Source organism: Dermacentor variabilis, chromosome 11, assembly GCF_050947875.1.
Source record: "Dermacentor variabilis isolate Ectoservices chromosome 11, ASM5094787v1, whole genome shotgun sequence".
Classification (NCBI taxonomy): Eukaryota; Metazoa; Arthropoda; class Arachnida; order Ixodida; family Ixodidae; genus Dermacentor; species Dermacentor variabilis.
The window spans coordinates 90,709,391-90,732,462 of record NC_134578.1 but is presented as its reverse complement, the minus strand read 5'-3'; the positions used below and the strand labels follow the sequence as shown (position 1 = coordinate 90,732,462).

The 23,072-nt window shown below is 49.6% G+C and overlaps 1 protein-coding gene across 1 annotated transcript in view; it reads left to right on the top strand.

Annotated features, from left to right (window-relative positions):
• Positions 1-23,072, top strand: part of LOC142563375 (uncharacterized) — a 74,874-nt gene that overhangs the window by 1,258 nt on the left and 50,544 nt on the right. Inside the window, exons 2-4 of the mRNA XM_075673935.1 lie at positions 12,408-12,698; positions 19,302-19,539; positions 21,309-21,462. Of these exons, the coding sequence (XP_075530050.1) occupies positions 12,533-12,698; positions 19,302-19,539; positions 21,309-21,462 (558 nt within the window). The 5' untranslated portion in view covers positions 12,408-12,532. The remainder of the gene's footprint in view (positions 1-12,407; positions 12,699-19,301; positions 19,540-21,308; positions 21,463-23,072) is intronic.

Below are 23,072 nucleotides of genomic sequence, written 5' to 3'. Positions count from 1 at the left end.
CAGCAATACATCGCGCACGAAACAAATAATCTTATCTGCAGGAACTTCCATGGTCACCCTCCGCTTTCACACTAACGGCAGAATAGTGCACCTCGGAGCACTGCGCATGCTCCCTGTGTGCACTCGGTCACGTGGTTTCGATCACTTGGTCGCGCGGGAAAATTGCTCGCATCAAGCCACTAACCTTCTCGGCTACCTTCCTGATGTGCTCGCCCTCGCGCCCACAGCTGACGCCGCGAACAAATGGCACTAGGCATGCTTTATTCTCGGCGCTACTTTGTGTTTTGCTTTGGATATTCCTTTAAATTATTCCTTGCTCGATGGAACGACTGGCCAGTGCTGTTCGTCGCGCAATCCACGCATGTTCCTCGCGCTTAGGACAAGACGACCACGCTAACGGTGACGGCTAAAACGCGTCTCGAGTGTCCGTATGATGGCCACTGTAAAAAAAAAATCGCAGAAACTATCGAAGGATAAATTTCAAAGTCAATCGGTTGCTTGGCGGAAGATCGGCTGAGATATGTGGCAGTTATTCGTTAGCTCTGTTGGATTATTCTGTGAAGGGAGGGGGTTCTGTTAGATTGCACTGCCTTTAAAGTCAGCCCGCGTTACAAACTATACTATAAAACCGTTGCTTGGAGACATATCGCGAAATGGTATTAGAATCGCCAGCCCATTAGTCACAACATTTGATATTGCTTTTTGTGGGATCACACGTCAGTTTCTTTGGCCCCACAGCCTTCCACGTAAATTTGAAGGAAGGTCCGAAGGATGCTTCGCTGTAAAGTCATCTGGCGCTCTAAAGGCAGTCTTTTAAGCATTAATTTTCCTTGGCATTTTTTATAATGCCCAAAGGATTTTGGAGGTCGCCGCATCGGCTAATTTGAAAAGCGGTTCCCGGACCATAAAGGACCCTCCAAGGTACTGCACTAGCTTGATGCGAAAAACCAAGATGTGTACTAGTCGTGTACTAGACTGTAAAGGACGTTGTCGTGTACCACAAAGTGAGCGGCTTGGCGACGAGGTGTTCGAGAAGAGGGTGCGGCGGATGGGTCGTGGAGGAAATTCAGCATAGTTGAAAGCAGGGGATCCTTACGCTGCTCGTCCGGCATATCAGCGACCTTGAAGGCTGACATGGATGCGAAGAGCAGAGACACTGAAGCCACATCGTAAGGTAGCGGTGATCGGGAAAGCGCATCAGCGTCAGAATGCTTTGTATCCGATCGGTAGACAACGCGGATGTCATATTCCTGTAAGCGAAGTGCCCATCGGCCTAGGTGACCTGACGGATCCTTCAAGGAGGACAGCCAGCAAAGGGAATGGTGGTCGGTGACAATGTCAAGAAGGCGACAATGTAGGTATGGACGAAATTTGAGGAGAGCCCAAATAATGGCCAAGCACTCCTTTCCTGTTACAGAGTAGTTAGCTTCTGCCTTCTTTAAAGTGCGGCTCGCGTACGCCACAACGCACTCGTCATAGCCGTCTTTCCGTTGTGCGAGGACTGCACCAAGTCCGATGCCGCTGGCGTCCGTGTGTACCTCTGTAGGCGCTGTGGGATCATAGTGTCGAAGAATCGGTGGCGAAGTGACTAGTCGACATAGTTGCTTGAAGGCTTCGTCACAGGAAGTTGACCACGCGGAGATGCCGTCGGTAGCGGTAAACAAATTGGTCAGTGGTGCGATGATAGTTGCAAAATTGCGCACAAAACGCCGAAAGTAAGAGCAGAGCCCTACAAAGCTGCGGAGTGCCTTAATTGTAGTCGGCATCGGAAACTCTGCAACCGCGCAAAGCTTGGCTGGGTCAGGAAGCACACCGTCCTTCGATACAACGTGTCCCAATATTCTTAACTTGCGGGCGGCAAAACAACACTTTTTATGTTGAGTTGGAGGCCAGCAGAGGTGAGGCAGGTCAGGATCTCACGCAAGCGAACGAGGTGCGTCGGGAAATCTGGCGAAAACACAACGATACCGTCAAGGTAGCACAGACTTGTTTTTCATTTGTAGTTACCAAGGATGGTGCCCATCATACGCTCGAAAGTAACGGGCGCGTTGCAGAGCCCGAATGGCATTACGGTTAATTCGTACAAGCCATAAGGCGTGATGAAAGCTGTCTTCTCACAGTCATCTCCTACCATCGGCACTTGCCAATAGCCGCAGCGAAGAACCAAAGATGAGAAGTACTCCGCACCTTGTAAGGAGTCGAGGGCGTCATCTATCCGAGGCAGCGGATAGACATCTTTACGAGCGCTCTTATTGAGTTCACGGTAATCCACACAGAAGCGTAGTCCTTCTTGCGCACTAATACTACAGGAGACGCCCAAGGAATGTGGGAAGGGTGAATGACTGCAGCATATTGTCGACCTACTCGTTAATGATCTGTCGCTCGGCTGCCGACACGCGGTATGGTCGTTGGCGTAAAGGAGGTTGGGAACCAGTGTGGATACTGTGAGTGACGGTTGCCGTACACCCTAGAGATGGTTGTGCACAATCAAACGACGAGTGAAAATTATGAAGAAGCGCGAGGGCTTGGTGGCGATACGGAGGTGGCAGATCGGCGTCTACAACAGATTCAAGAACGTCTGACGACGACGACGACGACAATGATGATGATGACATGCACAGCACGGGACAAGTGAGGGCGTCGAGCTCATAACAGGCCGTGTCGTCGGAAGCGTCGAGAATATGAAGCGGGTCTAGAGGCTGAACCTGACCTAGTGATTCGCCGCGCAGTAATGTAACAGGGTAGTGAGGCGGGTTACAGACAAGCATAGAGGATAATCCAGATACAGTGATGAGGACAGCAAACGGGAGAGGTAGGGCCTTGCGACGTAGAAAAATAGGCGATGGTGCGAAAAGTACTGTAGCGTTTGGCGCGGTAGAGCAAGAGACGGGGACAAGCACAGACATATCGGGTGGTATGTCCGTATCGGATGCAACGGTGAGCTTGGAGGCTCTATCTTCAGAAGGATTAGGCAGCGGGGAATCTACAAGCGGGAAAAGCGCCACTTCGGCCCGGGCACAGTCGATGATGGCACGATGGTGAGACAAGAAGTCCCAGCCGAGAATTATGTAGTGTGAACAAGAAGACAGCACGAATATTTCAGTAACATAGGCAATGCCATGTATGACCACCCTTGCAGCACATTGAGCAAGCGGGGCTATATGCTGCGCAGACGCGGCTCGTAGAAGCATACCAGACAACGGCGTTGTGACTTTGTGGAGGTTATGACAAACTTTTCGTCGATAACAGAAAGTGCAGCCCCAGTATCAATAAGCGCAATTGCGGCGGTTCCTTCGACCAAAACGTCCAATAAATTCCGTGGCGACTGTGCAGGCCTTGTAGAAGTCGCGAAGCTTGCAGGTCGTGCCTGCGGAACTGCAGCAACTAGTTTCCCTTGCTAGGTGACTGGCGGCGAGGTAAAGGGGAAAGCGAATGATGACGCGGTGATGGCGACCGATGGGTGCTGACAGCGTGTCGTGCAGGCGGCGAGAACTCGGGGTTGGGAAGCATCGCATGCCCGGCAGTATCGTCGGATTAGCCATATCCAGGCGTTGTGACAGCAGCGTTAGCAGGTGGCATGCGACGATGGCAGAAGCGCGCGACATGGCCGGCGACACCGCAAGCGAAGCATATGGGCCGGTTGTCGCGTGTACGCCAAGGGGTCTGGACTGGGCGTCGAGACGGAATTGGGGGCGACGCGGGAGGAGGTGCAGCTTGAAGCCGCATTGGCGCAGGAAACGCGAACGTCGGTGGCGCAGGTCGCGCGGCGACTTCGGCATAGTTCAGAGGTGCAGCCACGGGAGGGCAGGGTTGAACTAAATGTTGAGACCCGACAAGTTCCTCGCGAATGGCCAGCCTAATGGGAAGAGCCAGAGATGTGTCAGGATGGGGAGGTCGATCGTTGAGAGGCAGCATGGACAGTTGGCGCGCCACCTCCTCACGAATGAAATCTTTAATCTCAACAGAGAGCGATGCTGCCGACGTGGAGTTGGAGCGAGGCCCGAGAGAAAGTCGCCAGGTGCAACAGCGCTGCGCGCAAGGACAGTTCGTCGACGCAGCTCATCGAATCTCTGGCAAAGAGTGACGACAGCGGCGACTGAAGTAGGGTTTCATGCCAGGAGCATTTGAAATGCGCCGTCCTCGATGCCCTTCAGGATTTGCTTCACCTTGTCTTCTTCACTCATGGTGGAATCTACGCGGGCGCAAATATCCACGACATCCCCTATGTTGCTGGTGTAAGTCTCGCCGCGGGCTGTTGAGCGCGTTGGCGTAGGCGCTGTTCAGCCCGGAGTTTTCACAAGGCTGGGTGACCGAAGACTTCCGCGAATGCTGTTTTGAAAGCCGACCAGGCTTGCAGTTCCCTTTCATGATTGTGGAACCAGAGGTTCGCTACGTCAGCAAGATAGAAGATGACGGTACGTAGCTTCGTCGGGTAATCCCACTTGTTGTGATCACTGACGCGCTCGTAGGTAGAGAGCCAATCTTCGACGTCAGCCTCACCTGATCCGCTAAAAACAGGAGGGTCCCGCTGCCGCTGGACGGCGCCGCACATGATAGGAGCGGCGGATGCTCCAAGCGGATTGTTGGGAGCCTCGTTCATGGTAGTGGCTGGAGCAGTTGTCAAAGTTCGGCTGCAAAGTTCCAGGATGAGGTCGGGGAGTGCCGCACCTCCCCCAAATGTAATGTGTGGATTTATTACGAGACACTAGGCACAGTCTAGTTGAACCGGCAGTACACAACGTTGATCGCGCGCAGAGCAGCACAAGAACCATCTTCTTCGTCCTCCTCTTCACAACACTAGCAACGACGTACTCAATGGAATGCGTTGAATGCCAGAATAAATTGACGATCCAGTAGCTGCGCTCATCTTCAAAAACGGCGCCCGTAATTCGTTCACACGAACAAGTGCCACATGTATGGCGCGCACTGTGATAACCACTTCCGGAAAGTACATAAATTGCAGCAGGTGGAGCCACAACGTGCAGCTGTAGGGGCTCACGCGCAAATGGGTGGCGTTTCGTATCCACTATACGATTTAACACATGGCGTCGGTTTTTTAAACGCCTTTGGCGTATTTATTTCTTTGCTTAGTTGGTGTTTGCAAATTTTTAAATATTCATTGTGTTTGAAAGATGCCAAAGATGCTCTTCTGAAGCATGCAGACTTGTATATCCTGCTTGTTTTTAACGCGTGTCCATCTTATGGTCGCAGTCATCTATGGTCGCATGAATTCGGAGCCCATAAGATGCTATTCTAAATCGTTTTATTCGCTCTAACCAGGCGCCACTTACAAAAACCAGATATAGCGAGAGAACGTTTATGTCTCGTGACAATTATTACGACGTTAATGCATTTCACGATAACAGAACGGATAACTCAGACAAACTGCACATTAAATTAACCATTTTATTCCAACATCAAAGGAGTCATGCAATCAGTCACAACCGGGAGACTATGAAGTGAGAGCAAAATGTTATTACGGCTTGACAAAGGCTTTTACAACGTTTAACAAAGAAATAGCAACAGCAGTGCTTGTAAAAAAGGAAAAAGGAGTCGTATACAATGTTAAACATCGTTGTAGATATTATACTGGGTGCATAATCCCCGCACGTGTAATCCCAGCGGAAAAGAGTTTCTCGGAGAAGATGTCAATATTTCATTTTGCATAGAGGTTAACGTTACTGGGAGGAAGTAGGAGGTCATTTGGCAGCCGTAATAATTACGTGTATAAAAAATTTCCAAATTTGTCTACCCCATGAACCGTATGGGCGGCTACGTTGTGTTATATCTGCTCTGTCAGAAAAGAATCGTTATTTTTCCGACCAGTTCTGCATCACTTCAATAAAAGTGAATTATAGGCGTTCAGGATAGCTTTTAAATTAGAGGCGTCGAAAATGGTTTATTGTGTGAATTGCGTGGAACGTGTACAATTATCCGCACACTTGCTTTCAGTAGTCAGTATAACCTGGGTAAGCTCACGCCAGTTGTGTTAGCCCATACTAGATAGCGGATAGATAAATCAGGTAAAAAGATAGAATTATATAGTTAGGATTGAATTGTTTGTGGCAAAATAAGTCGGAAGTGCGAGAAGATGCTGACGCTGCGGGAGAGTTTAGCATGAAGAAGCTCCGCCTGGTTGTTTCACAGCATATTATTATCTTGATAGGACTCCATTATTCACGGATAATTACATACAAGTGCTCCGATTAGGCGTCGTGATTTAGTAAAGCAGAAAGTTGCAGTTTCACCAGAAAAGTGAAGCATCGATTGGCGATAGCAAGTCAGTGGACAGCTAACTGTGCTATGTAAGGATAGTGGTATTATCGGGTGTATGATCTTGTAAACACAGGCACACTAAATTACCGGGCATGGTGTCGCGCGCGCACAAGCAAAAATGAACACATTTCACTCGATGACCGCAGAAACTCACTGTCAAACGCTGAAGGGAGACAGCGCGGCAGCAGCAGCGAGCGAATTAACCTTCGTTCTACGTGTCGCATGAACGCCAACTTAGCCGCGAAAACCGGGTGTGCACACGGCCCGTCGCAGAAGGCTTTCAATATAAAGCGACCAGGGCGGGTGGGCGAAGCTGCCCGGGCCGCCGAGTAAGAGGACCCCCTCGCCCTCTAACCTCCCCCCCCCCTGATTCTTGCGCGCAGCAGAAGACGGAACACTTCCTCGCCGCTTTCCTCCCTTGCGTGCGCCAGACTGAGCCGTGATCGCCGGTCACCCCCACACGCTTTCATTCGCGCATACGGTGCGCGGCGACGATATTGTAGCCTATGGACTTTAAGGAGACTCACAAAAACGCCGACAGCGAAGGCAGTAATGCGCCTGGAGGGGCCATTTAATTTCTATTGCGATAAAACGGCCTAATAAACGGTGTTCCTTGTTCCCTAGTGTATAAAGAGACGTCACGCCACGTTCCGACTCAGTGACTGTAGCGTCCGGTGTTTACGCGCAGCATAAGGTATTTAAGTTCCCACCACGACAGCCGCGTTTATTTGGCAGAGGAACGCAATAATTGCTGGCGCGGGTTCAACAGCCTCATGTCGGTAATAATATTGCTACGGCACAATATGTGCGATCACGAAAGGCGAGCAGTGTGAAGACGACGACGACGATTAGAAGCTAGCGCGGGCTGTTGCCTCTTGGCCAAGCGCAGCGTATTGCCTTGTAAATATACTTGTAAATAGCTTTTCGTCGGTGTCTTCCTCCGTAACATATCTGGTGGAGGTGGACGTTCCCTGTACCTCGTCACGGAGCTTCGCAGTGGATGGTACGTCGAGCCTTCCTTCATGGCTCCCGGCGACGACATCCCGACACCGCCGGCTCCGACACCTGCTGCCACTTCGACGACCTACATCACTCTCCCCGCTCCCCGTGATCCTGGCGTATTCTCAGGCAAAGATGGGGAAGACGTCGATGACTGGATCAGCCTGTATGAACTCGTCAGCCGCAATAACCGGTGGGACCCTACTATTATGCTCGCCAACGTAGTCTTTTACCTCGGTTGCACACCTAGAGTTTGGTATCGCACGCACGAAGATGAGCTCAACAGTTGGGATTCACTTAAGACACAGCTTCCAGACTTGTTCGGCAACCCCTACGGTCACCAACTTGCCGCGCAGAAGGCGCTTTCCGGCCGTGTGCAGACGTCAACAGAGCCCTATGTCACGTACATTCAGGACGTCTTGGCTCTGTGCCGCAAAGTTGACACCCACATGAGTGAGTCAGACAAGGTTTCCCACATCCTCAAAGGCATTGCCGATGACGCCTTCAACTTGCTCGTGTGCAACAACGTAGTGACGGTGGATGCTGTTATCAAAGAGTGCCGCCGCCTGGAACTCGCCAAAAGCCGACGTATTGACCAGAAGTTTGCCCGTCTGCCCAACACCCCAGCGACATCTTCCTGTGCCGACGCTCCTCGTCCCAACAACACCGCGGATGTTACCAGGATCGTCCGGCGTGAGATCGAGGCCGCCTGTCCGGCTGCCTTCGACTCCAGTCCCACCAACACATCTGCAGTCACGGTCTCCCTGATCCAGGCAGTTGTCCGCCAGGAGTTCGAAAACATGGGTCTTCACACCATCTACTCGGCCCATCGCCCTCATACCCGCCTGGCTTCTTCCATTCCGCCCCGTCCCATATCTTCTTACCCACCACGTTTCCGCAACCCATCTGAATGGCGCACTGCTGACGACAAGCCCATTTGTTTCTACTGCCATCGAATCGGGCACATTTCTCGGCACTGTCGCAGTCGCTGGAGTTCCCCGATCCGGTCTACTTACACTGCCTACTCTCGCTCCCCAGGTGGCCCTTCTCGTCCATATGCCGCACGCTCCGATAATGCCGCCACTGATTCTCCTGCAACGAACCGCCACTATTCTCGTTCGCCTTCGCGCCTACGACGACAATCTCGCTCTGCCCAGCCCCGTCGCTCCTATTCGCCGACTCCTTTCGGACGCCGCTCCCAGCCGGAAAACTAGACGATGCAGCGCCTCGAGGTGACGCTGCATTGCCCCCTCCGCCGCCAAATCCTCTACTGACGTTGCCCACTCATCTGAACCTTCTTGACGTGCAAGTCGACGGTGTTTCTGTGTCTGCACTCATTGACACTGGGGCGCATTTGTCCGTAATGAGCGCTGACCTTCGTAACCGGCTCAAGAAAATTATCACGCCCGCCACGACGCCTGTTGTCCGTGTCGCCGATGGCGGAACAGCCCCCGTTATTGGTATGTGTACCGCCCGCGTCTCCTTTCGCGATCGCTCAACAATCGTGCTATTCACAGTCATCGCCCACTGTCCCCACGACATCATCCTCGGCTTAGACTTCCTCTCCGCACATTCTGCTCTCATCGATTGTTCCGCCAGTACTCTCCGCATTGACCTGCAGGTTGTCGATCCTGCTGAACCACACCCCAGTCGCCTCAGTTCCGCCGACTTCGTTCGCTTGCCACCTTCGGCACTGACCTACGTTGACCTAGTCTCATCCCCACCAGTCCCCGACGGTCACTACATCGCGGCTCCTATGCAAGACGTCCTCCTTACACACGGGATGACAGTACCTCATACAGTGTTATCTATTACGGCGAATTGCGTCTGCCTGCCAGTGGTCAACTTTGGCTTGACGACACAAGTGCTGCCACGTGGGATGTCCCTGGCCCACCTTTGCTCATTCGAGGATCACTCAGTAGCATCCATTGCAGTTGACGACACTTCATCCGATACTCCTCTACCATCGCAGTCGGCAAATTGTACCATCGCTGACTTCCAGAAAATGATTGCCCCCGACTTGCCGTCCGAGCACGCTCGTGAACTCTACCGCGTTCTGTTTTCCTACCACGATATTTTTGACTTTAACGATCGTCCTTTGGCCCAAACTACAGCTGTCAAACATCGCATTAATACCGGCGATGCCCCTCCTATTCATCGCCGCCCGTATCGAGTGTCACCAGCTGAGCGTCAAGTTATTCACGCAGAAGTTCGCCAAATGCTTGCCAGGAACATTATTGAACCATCATATAGTCCATGGGCGTCACCTGTAGTACTGGTCAAAAAGAAGGATGGCTCATGGCGCTTTTGCGTGGATTATCGGCACCTTAATAGGGTTACCAAAAAGGACGTGTATCCCCTACCTCGGATTGATGACGCCCTTGACTGCCTCCACGGTGCTCGCTATTTCTCCTCTATTGACCTTCGCTCCGGCTACTGGCAGATTGCCGTGGACGATCTCGACCGCGAGCAGACTGCCTTTGTCACTCCCGACGGTCTTTATCAATTCAAAGTGATGCCGTTCGGTCTATGTAACGCCCCTGCCACTTTTGAACGCATGATGGACTCCCTTCTTCACGGATTCAAATGGTCCACGTGCCTGTGCTACCTGTACGACGTTATCGTATTCTCCCCAACGTTCGCTACGCACCTCGAACGCCTCTCAGCAGACCTGGACGTTTTTCGTCGAGCCGGTCTGCAACTCAACGCATCCAAGTGCCAATTCGGCCGTCGCCAGATTACCGTCCTTGGACATCTCGTTGACGCGAACGGAGTGCAACCGGACCCAGGCAAGATCCATGCTGTTGCGCAATTCCCTGTTCCGAAGTGTGTCAAGGATGTGCGCAGCTTCATCGGCCTTTGTTCGTACTTCCGCCGTTTCGTGAGAAATTTCGCCGCCATAGCACGACCACTAACCGAGCTTTTGAAAAAAGACGCCCCTTTCCAGTGGGGCGATAACGAGGCCTCTGCATTCTCACATCTAATCGACATTCTCACAACGCCTCCCGTTCTGGCCCATTTCGATCCTTCTGCGCCTACCGAAGTCCGTACTGATGCCAGCGGTCACGGAATTGGCGCGGTACTGGCACAACGCCAGCGTGGCCACGACCGGGTTATCGCTTACGCCAGCAGGCTCCTCTCACCCGCGGAGCGCAACTATTCCATCACTGAGCGTGAGTGTCTGGCCCTAGTTTGGGCGGTTGCAAATTCCGCCCATACTTATATGGCCGATCCTTTTCCGTTGTCACAGACCATCACGCGCTGTGCTGGTTATGCTCACTGAAAGATCCTGCAGGAAGACTTGGTCGCTGGGCCTTACGCCTCCAAGAATATTCGTATACTGTCACCTATAAATCTGGCCGACTACACAAGGACGCTGACTGCCTGTCTCGCTACCCGGTCGACGAGCCTGACGACGCCGACAGTAGTAGCGCCAACGGCATTTTCTCTGTGTCTGCCTTCGCTAACATCGGCGATGAGCAGTACCGAGACCTATCGCTGCGACCACTTATCGAGCGTCTGCGTTCTACACCTACCGACGCATCCGTTCGCCGATATGTACTCCAGGGCGGCATTCTGTATCGAAGGAACTTCCTCCCTGACGGCTCTGACCTTCTTCTTGTCGTGCCAAAACAGCTACGACAGACTGTGCTCTTTGAGATGCATGACGCACCCACTGCAGGATATCTTGGGGTAACCCGCACGTACGACCGCGTCCGCCGCCACTTCTATTGGTCTGGTCTCGCTCGCTCCGTTCGACGCTATGTTGCTGCCTGTGATCCCTGCCAGCGTCGGAAAACACCTCAGGTGCTACCTGCCGGTCATCTCCAGCCGATCACCGTCCCTGTGGAATCGTTCTTTCGTGTTGGATTAGACCTGCTCGGTCCCTTTCTCACGTCATCCTCTGGAAACAAATGGGTAGCCGTCGCGACTGATTACGCCACCCGATACGCTATCACTCGGGCTCTCCCTACCAGTTGCGCCACTGACGTCGCGGACTTTCTCTTGCGTGACATTATCTTGCTTCATGGCGCCCCGCGACAGCTCCTTACTGGCCGTGGTCGCAACTTTCTCTCGAAAGTTATCGCTGACATTGTGCGTTCCTGCTCCATTCAACACAAACTGACTACCTCATACCATCCTCAAACCAATGGCCTGACAGAGCGGTTAAACCGTACTCTTACCGATATGCTGGCCAAGTACGTTTCCAAGGACCACCACGACTGGGACATTGCCCTTCCTTACGTAACACTTGCGTACAATTCTTCCCGGCACGACACCGCTGGATTTTCTCCCTTTTATCTACTGTGCGGTCGCGAACCTACCTTTCCCTAAGACACGGCACTTCCTCCTGCTGCGGTCTCAACAAGCGAGTATGCGCGCGATGCCATCGCCCTCGCCGACCATGCACACCAGCTTGCCCGTGCTCGACTGACGGCCTCACAAACCACTCAGCAGTGCCAGTACAACGCCCGCCATCGTGACGTACAGTTTTCGCCTGGTGCGCTCGTGCTCCTGTGGTCGCCCACTCGTCACGTCGGACTTTCAGAGAAGCTCCTTTCGCGCTACACAGGGCCCTACCGCGTGCTGCGCCAGGTGACGCCTGTGACTTACGAAATTGCTCCTGTGGGTTCAACCTCGTCCTCTCCTCTGGCATCTAGTGATGTCGTACACGTCAGTAGGCTCAAGGCCTACTACACTGCTTCCGAGTCCGATCTTTAGTCGCTCCGGGACGGCGCTTTTGCCGCCGGGGGTTGTGCTACGGCACCATATGTGCGATCACGAAAGGCGAGCAGTGTGAAGACGACGACGACGATTAGAAGCGTGCGCGGGCTGTTGCCTCTTGGCCAAGCGCAGCGTATTGCCTTGTAAATATACTTGTAAATAGCTTTTCGTCGGTGTCTTCCTCCGTAAAAATATTGCAGGACACGAAGCCACGGCATCTGTAACTCTTGTTCCCTTCATCAGTGGAGTAAAAACAGACCACTAGCTAGATGTGCGTATATTTATTTGTTCTTCCGTAAAAGCAGTAAATATATACGTAAGGTATTGCCACGTGCTCAGAAGAATACTGTGATACTTATTTTTATTGTTATTCCTACAAGCCTCGTGTTTCTTGTTGTTTTCTATAGGCGAAGGATCGACAACGGGTCCACCTTATGACGACAAAGAAACTCTTGCAAAGAAGACGGGAGGAGTAATAACAATACCAGTGCCCTATGGTTCCTCTACGACTTCACCGGGGCCGCACACACCCATGACACTCAGTAGCACACCACTGGAAAAGACTCTCTTTACGGCAAGTCCAGCATATTCAGCCACCACAACCACTCCGAGTACAAGTGCCACGCCGACCCGGAATACAACCTCCGCGGCACCGCAAGCACCTTCGGAAGAACCGACAGCACTTCCTACATATTACGGTGAGTTGGAAAAACTCGTACTAAAGAAGTTTTAGCTAAGGAGTTTCCAAGGGATTAAATGCGAATGAAGAAACTGTTTCAATGCGCTCCTACTGCAAGACACTTTATGAAGTTCTTGCATCTAAAACAAAACCTTGAACGCTATACTAAATATAGGAATATTTTTCTGTATTTGGAGTGACTAGGCTTTACAAGAATACTAGAATACTGCCTAACTGAAGAAAGCACCAGAATCAAGTTTTCATTCGTGTGACTCAGTGCTAATACCATGCTTTGCGTGAACTGCACCTCTTAAAAAGTATAAAGCGGACAACACAGCTCTAATATTCTCCATCCTGAAGTACATCACAAACTTGCGAGTATTACTTCGGCAAGAATTCCTTAAGTATTGTAGCGATTGCCAGTGGGCTGTAAGAACATATGAAATATCTATGCTTCAGTGGCGCCAGCACACGCAGTTTGCAGAACTGCGATATATGTTATTGGCGCCGAGTTACGGATGCGTGCACTCCGTGTTTCAATTTTTGTCAAACACACTGCTTTAGGCAAGTTCTGTGAAGATTATGGCATCCAAAGGCAAAATTCTGCTTGCTGCATTTGCTGTATTTAGGTTTATATCTCCAAGTGCAACAAATATCACTAATATCAGTCCAGCGGTTGTGTCATAAGGACTTGCATGCGGTTTATATGCTTCTGAAAGAGCAGTTATCTCGATATATTGCAACCTTTGCAGAAGAAATTTTTGAATCCAATCAAATCAGAATGTTATTTATCTCAGCAAGAAAAGCTGGTGTCGGGAAAAAGCTGTTTGACTGCAGCTTGACTAAGCCCGGTCTCCTGTGTTACAATTTAGTAGTGAGCAGCACAGGCATATGTACAAGGAAGCGTGACATAAATCTCTATACACCGTACGAGAGGCAAAAATGCAAAGAAAAAATTATAATGCTGTAGAAAAAACGTTCAGCAATAAAATAGCTTTAATTAAAAGATAACATGCTTTATCTAGAGAAAAAGGCAACAGCAAGGAACTGGGATGTCGACGAAATTACGCCAATAAACTATTGCGAGAAATCGCAAACTGAAAAATGAAATAGGCACATCAAGATCAGTCAAACTGGATATATGTAAGACAAAGACAAGAAATCTTGGGCAAGCATGAATTATCACTGGGTCTTTTCTGAAAACAAATCAATGAGAAAGGAATGAGCAGATGATGTATCCGGGTTTACTTCATTAGTACCTACAGCAATGCGGTATAAGACCGATTGCCGCCTATAATTTGTACGGCAAAAGCCTTCCAACCAAAGGTCTGTATGTGTCGTGTTAAACGAAATTGCGGTACGGTTCGGGTTAACAAGTACTTCACAATCCCCTACAGACATAGGAACGGGGACAGCGTTTTTCTCGGAATTAGATGCAGCGATTCTGATTAGGTTTGTTGCATTTAAAATATACTACCTACAGAAGGAAGGTAGTAGATATTAAACATGAGAAGAGTGAACCTGACAACTCTGTCATTCAGCAGTAAAGGAATTATAACCGTTATCTAAGCTGTGCTTACTGAAATGATAAAGCGAAAAAAATGATGTAATATACAAAGCTTCTAAATGTACCACCAATTACGAAGTGGAACATTAGAATAAACTTCGTAAAGATCTCAAAAATATTGAGTAACCTTTAAACTAATGATCTATGAGATGCAGTTTAGAGAACTATGGTGTCTGTTTTTCTTGCAGAGTTGCGAATTTATAAACCCTATGCTTCAGTTTTTTTTAAGACAATGTATTTCTTTACGAGTTATCCCGATTTTTCCACAATGTTTACGTGTTTTTAGCCAGCTATTCTTCACGTCAGGGTCGACGTGACACAGTTCTGTGCGCACTGACTCAGCCCAATCTCACTTCAGCTTATCCAAGAGGGCAGTGTCTTAGATCGACCTCAAATACAGGATTAAAGCATTCCAACTTTTATGATCATGGGCATAGAGTTAATTTACTAACTGTAGAGGAAAAGCTGGGCGGCAAAAGCGGCAATCGCGAAGGCGCCTCCATGTTGCAACGACTCTTTCTTGTAGCGCTGAGAATAACTGAATTTGAATTGTGAGTTTATTTGCAACAATGTTGTAAATATTCAGAACGTTATCCAAAAAACGAGTATTTACACGTGGCACGTACGCATGGACAACGTTTAAGATTCGTTCCATATATTTCTCAGAAACATCGGGTCGCTATTTATAAAATTTGGATGTGCAAACGGCTCTACCTGAAAAACTGAGTCTTAGGCGCCTGAACTAGATGGCGCCACAATACCAAGGGAGGCGGGGGATCGCGTTGATTGCATGTCTCGTCTGAATCGCATCTCATCGTCTGTGGCTTGGCGCTAGCACTACGTAGCAACATGGCGTGGCCTTTGCGGTTGCCGATTTCAATGCATGGGCTCGGTGGGGAGCTTTTCCTGTAGAGTCGGTTATATTAACTCTGATTATAGTGATCGTCAGCAATTTTACTGCGATAGCAATTATATGGACACTCCAGGCGCATTCTGCCGTCGGCGTCGCCGTGAGGTTGCGTGTAAAGTCCAACGACGATAAAATCGCCGCGTGCCATGTGCTGTGTGTGCGAGTGAAAGCGCGTGAGAGACCCAGCGAACGCGCCCAATCTTGCGTGTGCCAGCGAGGAAGACGGGCCGGAAGTGCGCTGCCTTCAGACGCGCGCTAGGCAAGGAGGTGCGGCGAAGGAAATGGGGCGGCGTACTCCGGCGGCTGCTGCTTACGGCGGGGCCACGTGGGCTCCGTATCCTGAAATCGAACTGCGACATCGCCAAAGAGCACGCCCGCGCTGCCCTCATCTTCAAAGCGGTCTGCCATCTTTGCAGGGTGCGCGTAGTGCCGGTAGATTCGTGTGGGTTGTACTTTCTTGGTTGTTTCGTTGGTGTTGAAGCTAGAAATGCACGAAGGTCAATTCGCTCGCTGCTGCTTCCGGGATTCCTCACTCCAGAGTGTTGAAAGCGATTTTCCGCGATCATCGAGCGAGATGCGTTCATGTTTACCTGTGCGCGCGTTACACCGTGCTTGCTAATGTAAGCGAATGTTTACAAGTTATATAGCCGCGGAAACTACTATACGTAGGGCTTATAGCTATCTACTAACTTGGTATTCCAATTGATACTTCGACTGTCGGCCGAAACTGCACGATTTTTGCAAAGAATTTGGGACTGTGCCTTGCTTTCTTACCTGCAACAATTTTCCGTCAACTTGGTTCACTGGCATCTAGCAGGGCGTTTCTGAATTTCTTATGTATTGAAATACGAAATTGCTGCAGGCCTGAGGGAAAGCTTCTTCTTATTACTTTTACTGAAAAAAAATATTGCTACAAGAACGGTGAAGTAATAAAAAATTCGCAGTTCCACCTGGAAGGCGGAACTGCAAAATGGATAGCTGTACGAAGTAAGGATAGTAGTTTTATCGTCCGTGTGAACATGCAGCCATTCGCTTAGTAACTAAGTTAACTATGATAGAATGTGTAAGCGTGACTCAACTAGGACGTTCTATCTTTCTGCGTCCTTGTTCAGTCACGCTTACCCATTCTATCATGGATTCAAACCAACTAGCCCGTCAACGTGTCTTAACCAAATTAACTAGCACGGTATCACGCGTGGATATGTAAACATGATCACATCCCGCTCGATGAGCACGAATCTCGCTGTGAAAATTCTGGAGTGAGGAATCGCGGCAGCAGCAAGCGAGTTGACCTTCATGCATGTCTCGCTTCAGCGCGAATGAAACGTCGACAGCCCCGCGCATAAGAAACTACCGGCACTAGGTGCACTCTGCAAACCTCGCAGATCGCTTCGAAGATGAGGCTCACGCGGGCGCCCACTTTAGCCACATCGCAGATCGCTTTCAAGACACAAGAGCGCCGACAACGCGTCCCTACTGCGTCCGCCAACGGCGTCCACTACGGCGTCCGCGATTCGTGTGGGCGACGCCGCAGTAGACGCCGTGGTTGTCTCCACTCTATACGGAGCGGCGGGCGAGGAGGACCTTGAGGCACCGTAGGAGCCGCAGGAGAAGAACGCCCTCCTCCCTCGCCTCACCCCCCTGCTTCGCGCACCACAGGAGAGGGCACTGATCCGGGCCGCGTTGCTCGCTCGCGCACATGAGATTGAACCGCATTCGCCGGCTCACCCTCACACGCTTTCATTCATACCGAAACTCACGGCGACTGCAGAAATGCGCCTGGGGTGCCCATATATTAAAAAAAATCCGGTTTCACCTACGTACTTACGAGTTCTGAATGTGAAATCATTAATTTCTAATTTAACGCTGCTGAGCGGTCCTCCGAGTTCTGTGCTGCGAGTAATCTTTTCGAATTTCTTTGCGGGGTATGTTATGGAGTTTTACAATAAATTAGGGCGGCTTATTATTTTTTAGGTTTCTGCATTAGCAAGCTAGCTGTAGAGCGGAATAATTTGGACGATATTTCTGAGCAATCAAGGACACCGCGTGCCACCGACGTCCCGCGAGACGACGGACCGAGAAAGCAGGGAAGGTATTCTGCAAGAGTCCACCAAGTGGACATGTCCATTTCGTCTGCTCCTGAAGTGCTGATTGGCTGCGCCACCTGACTGCTGTGGACGCGCAGCGCAGCCCAGCCAATCAGAATTTCAACAGCGGACGAAATGGACATGTCCACTAGGTGGACCCTTACAGAATCCCTTCCCAGTGTAGCTTCTTGATGCGAGAGCATCAAATGTCCTATTAGAGCGACAAAGCCGGCGTCTGTAGCCGCGAAACGGGACCTAAATTCCCATTGCCCGCGACGCCGGGTCACGAGCGTGCCTCGACAGAAGAGACACGTCGGGGCAGTCACGTAACGCGCGCGTGCGGGAGCCGCTGTCTCGGTCTTAAAAGATGGCGCGCCGGCCCTATCTCTCTCTTTCTCAGGCCCACTGGGCTAAGCTGCTGCGCGCGCCCGCCGTACATGGCGGCCACTGCTGGGAAGGTATTCTGTAATGGTCCACCTAGTGGACATGTCCATTTCGTCCGCTGTTGAAGTTCTGATTGGCTGGGCTGCGCTGTGCGTCCACAGCCGTCAGGCGCCGCAGCCAATCAGCACTTCAGGAGCAGACGAAATGGACATGTCCACTAGGTGGACTCTTGCGGAATACCTCCCCTCTGCAGCACATTCCTTGCGATGTGATGGAGGCCTTCAAAATCATTCGCTATACAGGTCGCGTCGTTGTAAAGGTCATGCACCTCACAGCTCACAATAGCACCAGGACAGAATCATTCTTGCGTTATACAGGTCATCTCATTCAAGCGTTCGTTTTAGAGACGCTCGGCTGTACCAGAATTTGCATGCCTTCCAATTGTGCAGTAAATACGATCAATTTACACTTCATGTGTTGCGGCTGTTCACAATTTGACAAAGACCGATGCATGCGTCTGCATCGTGTCGGCGGTGGGACAGAAGGTATTAACCATTGTTTTGGGAAAACTCGGAAAACAAGGTCGCCGGGCTCGCTTGCCATAAATGGTGTAGACAGATGACGGTAAAAAAGGTCTTTGAGAAATGTAGTTGCATGAGGTGGTTGTTACAAGGGATTTAAAAATTTATAAAGAACCAATGTTTGCAAATAAACCCCTTCGTCAGAATTTATGTACATTGAGTGGCGTTACAATATTTAAAAGAAATAGCAGCGACACGAAAAAAAAAAGCTGAACAATATACAACGGTGTAGAATAAATATGAAAAGTGCCTAAAGAACCAAAGTCGCAAGCTTATGAGCCCGCCGCACTCGTTTGGTGGAGAGAAGACACACTAACCACACGAAGTCAAACAGCTGAGTGGGAAACTTCTAAATAATGCGAAGTTAATGCAGCACATCAGTTAAAGATGAGAAAGTCTTGGGGTAATCAGGAGGAGACGCACGACATTTTCTGCGGGGCACAGTAAAACGTATTACAAACAGAGGAAAATTTCTTCGGGTTAGCTCAGTATCGTCAGCACTAGATGGAAGTCCATCTGAGTAGATGGGTGCATTGAAACTTGCTTAACAAAATTCAGTGCCTCTTACAGAGCCATTGCGTCGTGGCGGTGTGTATAGATCCGCGGCGCAAGAAGAGACTTCACAGAGGCGAGCGTGTTCAGAAAAAAAAAAGCAGCGACTTTATTAGGCTGAGCTTATGGTAGCAAGACTGTCCTTCTCAAGGCATCGTGACAATTCGAGCGGTAAGTCAATAATGATTCTGCGAAATCACGTTTATTTGCCAATAGACGTGTGGGATGTCGCATCTGCTGAAGGACGAATCTCAACATACAAAACGCCATTACTGTTTATTCGATTAGCGATGGCAGCGGACGAGCACTACGCTCGTCTCGGTAGCGGAAGGAAGAAAGCCACTCTTCCCATCCGGGTAGCCTGTTTTTGTAGCCACCGTCGGTGACCCATACCACGGGTGACGTAGCGGTGGCGCTGTGTTCTATCGGTAACGCAGTGCAGCGTGTAGCCGCGTTACGCTGGGCCGGGCGATGACAAGGCGGAGGCTGCGCGGAAAATATGCGCCGAGTGTGTCGCCACAGACGTATCTCACGCTCACAGTTGCGGCACCCGTGAACCCCGGCGCCCTCCTGTGCACGGTCTCGAGCCAGCTGCAAGCGCAGGCCTCCGAGATCCCGCCGGATGGGCTGTGCGACCTGCTCTTCTTCGATTCCTTCTTCTCTGACGGCAAGAACAACTTGACACACGGCTACGACAGTCTCGAACCGGGAGCGCGTTATTTCATCGAACAGGCGTCCTCGGCCCGCAAGACTGCGTTTGGCGTCTCTTTCGTGCCGCCGTGAGTATTTCTCTATATGTGTTGAGAGGTAATAGGCCGAGCTATAAAGACGTCGAATTAAGTGCTTCACCTTGGTAGGCCAAGCCACCCACGTTCTGTGTCTTAACATCACCTCTAGTTCTTGTTACAATGAATAAAGAAAAACAGCATATACAGTGCCCTCTTTAAACAGAACCTGAAGGAATCGGGGAAGTAACTTCCTTTTCTCAGGAGTTCCAGTTACTGAGCGATTGACATCAAGGGTACAGAAAATGGTCTTTGTTTAAGCATGCATACTTTATTGCACACGGCAGATATCTGCGGCAGATCTGATTAAAAAGAAACTTATCAAAAGTTTCTACCCATACACAGCCGCTGACTAGAGCTGGTAGCTGAAAACATAAATACCACCAGCAAGAAAAATGAGACGTCCAGTTTTGAAATAAGATTGCCGTCGTGTTGGAGTAACCACTCTCCAAGTGATCGATTACTCTAATTTTCGTCTCAAGCATGAGCGTATATTGAGTGTGTTTTTCTCTGCCGCCATCAGAAACGCTTACTGCGGCATGCCGCCGCGCTAACCATGGCATCAACAAAAGCGAGCAAGAACAGTCATGACGATAACGGGGAGAACTGATGAGAAGACCAGGAAAGAAAAGACAGGAAAGACTCAAACAGTGATGCACATTGCGCCGACGCTGAGATTGACAGCTTAGATTTGTTTTCAGTAATATGTTTTATTTCTGATTACGCGTATATGAAAAAAAAAAATCTGGTTCTATTGAACAAACTTTTTTTGCCTTAATGTAAAAGCAGCCCAGTACAAGTTTCTGCTCCGTTTAGGCGGCACTTCAATTAAATCGATGGCCATTTATCGAGATTCTACTGTATATGACAGATTCATAGACAAATATACGGACGCGACGAACGCTGTACTTTCCCATAATTAAATCACTTGGCAATCACATCGGTTTGTTTCTATATGCGCTTGTCGTTTTACCTGCTTTTGAAATTTCTGTAGCATGGTAATTAAGCAAACGAAATGCTTTTCGCATCATTTGCTAGGCTTTCATTTTCTTTCATTTATTGCTTAAGCAACCCTTATTTCTCGGCAGCTCGCCAGTGCGATTCTCATGTTATCTTATGAAATTTTTGTGTAATATGGCTCAAACTTATCTATGTGCCACGTGAACGCGTGCCACTGGAGACGTTACAGTTCTTACAACCTGGACATTATATATATACGCCAGCAGGCAGGCAGGCAGCAGGCAGCTCCACCAGGTGTCAATCTATGTGAGCAGTTTTCGTGTCACCTTGAGCTACTGCATTTATTGTTTTCTTAATTGAGCAGTAAGCCTGGCATGCACACAACTCTAAAATGTGAAGCGCCAAACATCCACAGGCGACATAACGTAAAAAATGAAAATTAGAGCGAATAAAATGGGCGCTATGACGTAAAACTATTCCAAACTGCTTCTGTTCCATTTGAGCAATCAGCCGTCCATGATTGGTCAAACGTTTTGGAGCTGTCCCCACTTCTCCTGTCTGTCACGTGACATCACGAAAACCTGGAATGCTGCCTGTTGACCGCTATCGTTAGGTGAACCCAATCCCACCTGTACATAATGGAGAATGCCCCATTGGTTTTTTTTACCAGGTCGATTTAATTTCATTTGTGGTCCTTACATTCCTATGAATGCTTATGCTTCTTGCTCTTTTAGCAGAACGCAATGATCACTAGGAAGACTAGTCTTGTAGTTGGTTTTGCATTACTTGTTTGTCTACTGCAGGAAAGCCGGTTCAAGGTCACCCTACTGGTCGAGCACGTTCTACATTGATGTTCTTAAATTATGGGACAAGAAAATAGAACACTTCGGGTTCGTCAACCTATACCGCGAATTCTCTGGCAGCGACACCGTCACCCGCGCCCTCATTTCGCTCCGGGTAATGTAACACGCTTAACTTTCTTCAGTATATTGTCACACTACGTATCACACTACGGACCCTAAATTCTCGTGATATAATTAGGATATGCATCAACCACGAGATATCAAACAGCGGGCCCTTTGGTCATTTAAAGCGGAAGACCGAAGAAATAAAGTGCATTTGCTACATAGAAAAAAAACTGCCTCGCCTTTATTTGCACTGTTACCATGACTCCAACTCAACGCCATTAAAAAAAATGTCTGCGTTTGTAAATGCAGTTTCTAAACAATGCGTGCGTGACGAAGCTATGAAATTTAGCCAACGTAAAATCCCTGCTGCTACATATCTCCAACTATAATTTTACTATCTACAAGATGGCCAAACAATTTTTTCTTCATACTTGATGCGACGCGTAGCCCCTTTGGCAATTCGCTTTATTTATTATCGTAACAAAATTTACTACACCACTTAATTCTATACATGTAGACCCAGGACTGTGGGTCAGTGTACTTCGTTACGGTATGCAGAACCTACTACAGAACTAGGCGCCGTGATTCGCTCCCATTTTATGCAGTAGTTCGGGGGAAAAGGCGCCCGACTATTTGCAACGTGCGGGCACGCACAGGGAAACCAGAATAAAACAAATTCGCGCAAGTATATCGTCTGGGAAGGCAGCCCTGATGGGCGATGAAACACAGCGCGTATAACCCGGCGCAGCGATTGGCCAACGACGTCCTCTATGCGTGCAACAAGAACGCGACATTTATAAAGCATGCTTAGAGCGCCATATGTGCAGAGTGTTCTCGGGCCATTGTTTTTTGAAGTGAGCACAACTCTTGAATTACTATGACATTGATGGCGTAGCTGCTTGGCGGAAGTAGAAGACACAATCCAAGCCCGTTAAGCCACTCGAACAACGGAAGTACCTTGCCGCCCCCGCATGCACGCTCGATCATGCAGTTATCGGTAGACTACCGAAAAGACGCACATAGTTTCAGACTAATTACTTGAGCAAACCCTGGCGCTCGTAGATGCGGGAGGTGCACAGTGCGGTTCAGCCAGAACGGGAATGATGGTTAGCGCACCCATTTGCCCAAACTTTATCCTTCTGGCCTTCGTTGCTACGTGACTTAACGAAGTCATCATTTTCATGAAAGTACTGCGTTATAAGATATGAAATAAATATTAGTAAAATTGCCGGACCGCAAGATTTGAGCGCAGCACCTCCAGCGCCGAAGCCCGATATTATAAGCGTTGCGTCATGGATACATGCGTCGACAAGCGGCATGAACACGTGTACGTATTTCTCATTGGTAAGTCAGCGAGATGACACGCACGGTGCGTTTCAATTTAGCCACCTCGACAGGCGGAATCAGTAGCGACTATGCGTGTTCGCGCAGTCTTTTTCCATTCCGCATTTTGAAAAGTTTAGATCTCGAAGGCGGCCTATGAAAGCAGATAAAGCGTAATAAACAAAGCCACAAGAACGTTTGAAGCCGCAAGCAACAAGGTGAGAAAGAATCATGTATTGATCATCGCTCCTACGGTGGCTGGACGATCACCGCGCCAGAGTTACCTCTAATAGTAATTGCAGCAAACACTATTCATGGAGAGACGAGAGCTGTTCC